Below are 5,781 nucleotides of genomic sequence, written 5' to 3'. Positions count from 1 at the left end.
AAGAGTAAGACTGTATTTTGCCTTATTATGCAATTACCTCTAGATACTCTATGCAAACGCATGTAAAACAGGACAAAAATATTTTTAAAAATAAAAGTAAAATAAGTTATAGTAGAGTTTGATTTTGTTTTAGCATATTATTTGTATTGTTTCTGGTTCCAAGATGGCAACCCCCCTCCTGCTCTCAAAAGGAGTATACTTCCAGGACAAGGGGAGGGATATCCAGTGGCAAAGGTCAGGGGTTAAGGGGCAGGACTTCAGTCCCAAGAAGGCAACCAGGGGGTGGGGCATCTGCCAAGGGGCAGGGCTACCCTTGCAGCCCTTGACAGCTCACCAGACTCTAGCCAACTCCAGCCAACACTCCATTAAGCACTCCAGCCAAAACTCCAGCCAACATAATTGCCCACCCCTGGTGTAGATCCTACTCTGGTTGGCTGCGGCATGAGGGCCATCAGTGTGGGGTTTGGCTGCCAGCTACCACTGCACTGAATCACCCTCATGTCCCTGCCAGCCCCTCCTCAACATGTTGAACCAGGGGGAGCAGCCCCAGGCTGGCAAGCTGACATCCTGTTTCCCCTGCCAACTGGGGAAACTTAGATCCAGCTCAACGTGCTGTGATCCTGAGTGCATGTGAAGGCATGGCACCCAGGAGCAATAAACTTAGGGGCAGTAAGCTCTGGAGTTAATTCATGTGCATTAATATGCACGTGTAGACATGCCCACTATGGAGTACATTTATTACAGGGAAAAATCTGAGGTGAATTATTCAGTAGTAATTGTGTCATGTATCCACACTTGGAAATTAGATCTAGTTCATCATCATCATGAAAGTTTAGGCCTAAATTTCATCATCTTCTCCATGAGAGAATTTGGAGAAAGACCTGAATATCTCCGCTGGAAAAGAAATTGGTGGTTCATTTTTGGGTTTTGGAGTAGAGAGCATGTAAGAGTACACAATTTTTTGAATTTCTGTCTTGCAGGAGGGCTGCCTTCATGAGCTGGTGTCATTCAAAATGAACCATATGACCAGGATGACCTTATGCATGTTAGATCACAGGAACTTGCTGTCCATAAAGGAAATCTTGAACTGCTTCCCCGCAACCAAGCTGGTAAGTGCAGCATCAGCATTCTCTGAGGGTATCCCCAATGCTTTGGATGCAAAATGAGCAATGGTTATGGTTTAACTAGTCTGAGAGCAGGAGGCATGTGTGTATTGGGGGGTTGGACTCACAAGGGATCATTTAATGTAAAGGACAATGGACTTGTTAAACCTGTCAGGCTTTATGGGTAAAACATTCCAAAATAACTAGGTGACTGAGTAGACAAAGTGCTGTTGGCAACTTGGGGCATTTGTAGATGACACATTAAAGTGGATTAAATCCCCTTTTGCATCGCTTTAAGGGTTAAATCCCCTTTTGCATCGCTTTAATGGTGTTGCTGTTTGCACGAGTTTGCAAATTCAGCGGCTTATTGTGCGTTAATTCCAGTTACTGTAGCAAATTTGGCAGCATAATGCATCTTAAATGACTCTGGGGCACAGCAAATGACTTTGGGGCACAGCAAACTAAAACACCTCTGAGGAGTTTTAGTTTGCTACTTTACAGCCATGGAGGGATTCACTGGGCTCCATGCAGCTCAGGAGCTGTGCCGACAGCCCCAGCAGGCAGCCTGGCAGCAGCCCATGAAGGCAGGCTGCGCTGAAGAAAAAAAAAGTGGCAAGCCTGAACTTTTTTTTTAAATATTCCCTGGAGCCTGCCTGGTGCTGCACGGGGGCCCGGTGTTTCCCTCTGCAGTTGCGGTGTACCCTGGGACTGCCCGAGCCGGGTGCCTGCGGGTGGGTGCAGCCTTGGGCTGGGGTGGGGGGTGTGTACAGCTGCCACAGAGGGAAGCACCAGCCCTCTCCCCACAGCTCAGGGACTGCTCAGCCCACTGGCAGCTTGCTCTCCCCTCCCCACTGCCGCAGAGGCAGGTAAGAATACAGGTGTACAAGACGCAGGGTTTTACTTCGCCCTAAATTGCTTACTTCACTTCAGTTTAACCCCCCGTGTCATCTACAAATGCCCCTGGGTTTCAAGTCAATACAGTTCTGAATACAGTTGTACCTAGGGTTTTGGTTTTGAGAATCTGCATAGATACATCAGAGACACAGGGACATCAGAATTTTCAAGATAACCTTAAAATAGCAATTTTAGACAGGTAAATAGCAGAGCTGAGAAAGGGAAGTTCTTTACCTGCAGTAAAAGAGTGGCTTAATTTTTCTGAGGAGAAAAAATACAGTCCCTTGGTGGAGCTCCACCTTCTTTCCTACCAGAAGAGCAAAATGACCCCACTGTGGATTGTGTGGAAGGGTACCTGTTGGAAGGATGTATGGCAAATAGTTAAATGCAATCACTTAGCAACAAACAAAGCTGGATAGGAGGAGACAAAATTAGGAGGATGAGAACTGAACTAGAAGATTAAAGAAGTCAAGGGGAATCCTGCAGGTTTCATGGAATCATACAAAAGTAGGGCTGGAAGGGACCTCCGGAAGTCAGCTAGTTCAAGCCCCTGCCTAAAGCAGGATCATCCCTATCCAAACCATCCCATGCAAATTCTTGTCTAACCTATTACTAAAACTACACAATCGACCCTGTTGCATAACTAGAAGGCATAGCACCCTAACCTGCCAAAGGTAAAGCAGGGGGAGAACGGTGATCAGTTTCAGGGTTGTTTAAAGACATACAAAAAACTAGAACTCTTGGTTCCAAAATGATACCTCTTTATAAGGTATACCTTTCATTAGGGTTGTTTAAATGCACTTGAGAGATTCAAGGGAGAGGGCCATGTCCCCTGATACAGAGGACTGCAACCCCCTGCCCCCCCAGTCTGTACCAATCTGACCATGAGATAAAATTCCTTCCTGAACCTTAGTATTGTGATCATTCTAAGCCTGAGTGAAGGTGCAAGACCCTCTAGCCAAGAACCTCCAGGCTTTACTCTCAGCAGGGCATAGGTATTCTACAGTCAAAACCCACAGCCTTGGTTTCAGCCAACCCCCAATTCTTCTGAGGGAGGAAAAAAAAAAAGAAAATGGATACATGTAGCAACAGAAAGGGGGAAAATTCCTTCCAGGCCTCCAGGGGCAAATAGCAAAGATCAGAAGTATGGGAAATACTAAACACCCTCTATTCTTCTCAACAGCCCGGAGACATCAAGCATAACTCCACGTACATCACACACACTTGCTGGAGAGCCAGAACTCTTCTTTCTGTATCTTCTCCAAAATTTTATCCCAGATCCTTTAATCTCCTTTCTAACTAACACAGTTAGGAAGCTCTGCTTCATTTTTCTGCTGCTGAGTATGGTATCTTCAGTATCCACCTGCTTTAAGCTGCAGAGCTCTTCTCATTATCTCCTAGCAATCTCTGTGTGTGGGAAGGAGCTTCTGGGCTTCTAACTGTTGGTCTTGACAGAGCACGCCAGACACAGCTACTTCTAGATCATCCCTGAGCAATGCTAACCCAGCCTCTTCTTGAAGGTGTCCAAGGATGGCGAGTCCACAGCTCCCCAAGGCAGTCTATTCCACTGCCTCACCGTTCTGACGGTGAACTTGTTCTTGATACCTAATCTAAACTGCAACGTTTAAGATATTTGTCCATATCCTGTTCACTGCAGCCACAGGGAAAAGGTGTTCTTCCTCTTCTTTATGGCAGCACTTCAGATATTTCAGAGACTGCTATCATGTCTCTAAATTGCTTTTTCCACAAATTGAACATGCCTATTTCTTTCAGCATTTCCTCATTTGACTTGCCTTCTAAATCCTTCAGTTTTTTGTCACCTGCTTCTGGACCCTTCCTAACTTCTCCATGTCCTTTTTAAAATATAGAGCCCAAAGGGAATATATTTATATTTATAGTGGGAAATTCATAATGCAACAAACTAGCTGCATTAAGCGGCTTAGATTACCTTATTCATTATTTTAATATTTAAAGAAATAATTCTCTTTCATGGTAAATGGTATGAGCCTTATGACAATAGTGTATTTGCTCAAATCTAAGATGAGGTCCCCTCAAGCAGCACAAGGGAAAAAGCCCCTTTGTCTTAGATTTGCATAAAAGAGGAGGGGGAGGGGCTGGTGGCTGCTGAGGCTCTGGCTCTGGCCTTTTTATGCTGTGGAGAGTGGGGCTGAGAGGCTGCAGGTAGTGGTGGGGCTGAAAAGCTGCTGGGGGGAGAGATGGGGGAGCAAGGGGCAAGGAGGTTACCTGGCTTCCCCAGCCACTGTTCTCCCTGCTGTAGCAGTGTGGGGAGAGGGAAAATTGAAGACAACTCTCCAATAATTAAATTCTGTGCCTGGAAAATTATAACAAATTTATAAATTTTCCATGTATAGAATCTAATTATTGGGGGTGTCGTCTTAAATTCAGGGTCATCTTAGATTCAAGTAAATACAGTAAGTGAAATGTTATTGTATAATCGCACAGTATTCTTGAGGAAACAGGTCTGGATGGAGGATGAAAGCTCCCAAATTAACAGCTTTGTGTGTGTGTGTGCTGTTGTTGTGGTTTTTAGTGAAGGATTTTTTTGTGTTTGTTTTGTTATTTTATTTTGCTGAAAGCACCATGATCTTATTTTATTATGATATCTATGAACTTTATGGATTAAATTTCTCATCTAAGTTATTTGTTCACTGTTTCCCGCTGAGCATTTGACCAAAATATAGTTCTCTCTCAATCTGAATCTCTACATATCAATTAGTGCTTTTTTTTAAATGTAATGTTCTGAAGGAAAGCCTTTATCATTCCACTCCTAGTTGAGATGTGGCTAAACCAGTGGATAGTGATCTGAACACTAACTGATGCAGACACAGCTTCTTCAATATTTGAGAACGTTTTTGGTTTTGTTTAGCTCTTTCTGGGTTCCATATACTCCCTTGGTGATGATATAGTGAAACTTCCAAATGTTTCCCATCCAACCTGACAACACAAATAGCTCCTATGGCACATACTGAATTCACTACATTACTAGTGACTCCTCCCTCCCCCACCCCTGAGTCATTTTGGTTTGACAAGAGTTTTCTTTCCCAAAGGTTATGCAGCATTTTTTCTGGTAGGTATGAGTCAGCTTCTTCTTTAGTGGCTGAAATGATCATAGAATCATAGACGTAGGTTGGAAGGGACCTTGTAGATCTTCAGGTCCGACCCCCCGCCTGGCAGGAGAAAAGACTGGACTCAAATGAGTCCAGCCAGGTAGTCATCAAGCCTCTTCTTAAAGATCCCCACGGTAGGAGCCAGCACCACTTCCCTAGGAAGTTGGTTCCAGCTCCTAGCCACCCTAACTGTGAAGTAGTTCTTGCGGATGTCTAATCTAAATCTACTCTCTAATAATTTGTGTCCATTGTTCCTTGTCATGCCAGGGGGTGCTAGGGGAAACAGTGTCTCCCCTAAACCCTTCTGGTCCCCCCTAGTGAGTTTATAGACAGTCACCAGGTCCCCCCTCAGCCTTCTCTTGTGAAGGCTGAACAGGTTCAGGTCCCGCAGCCTTTCAATGTAGGGTCTGCCCTGTAGTCCCCGGATCATGCGGGTGGCCCTCCTCTGGACCCTTTCAATGTTGTCCACATCCCTCCTGAAATGGAGCGCACAGAACTGGACGCAGGACTCCAGCTGTGGCCCGACCAGTGTTGCATAGAGGGGGAGGATCACCTCCTTGGCCCTACTTGAGATGCACTTGTGGATGCACGACAAGGTCCAGTTAGACCTGCCAACCGTGACCTCGCATTGTCGGCCCATGTTCATCTTGGAGTCA

The 5,781-nt window shown here is 45.2% G+C and overlaps 1 protein-coding gene across 1 annotated transcript in view; it reads left to right on the top strand.

The window, feature by feature from the left end:
- The window catches only part of LOC109287247 (insulin-like growth factor 1 receptor), a 47,086-nt gene that overhangs the window by 23,499 nt on the left and 17,806 nt on the right, over nt 1–5,781 (top strand). Inside the window, exon 6 of the mRNA XM_019502193.1 lies at nt 981–1,109. Within this exon, the coding sequence (XP_019357738.1) occupies nt 981–1,109 (129 nt within the window). The remainder of the gene's footprint in view (nt 1–980; nt 1,110–5,781) is intronic.

Source organism: Gavialis gangeticus, unplaced genomic scaffold (assembly GCF_001723915.1).
Source record: "Gavialis gangeticus isolate Ggan-Ray unplaced genomic scaffold, GavGan_comp1, whole genome shotgun sequence".
Taxonomy (NCBI): domain Eukaryota; kingdom Metazoa; phylum Chordata; order Crocodylia; family Gavialidae; genus Gavialis; species Gavialis gangeticus.
This window is presented reverse-complemented; position numbering and strand designations above follow the sequence as displayed.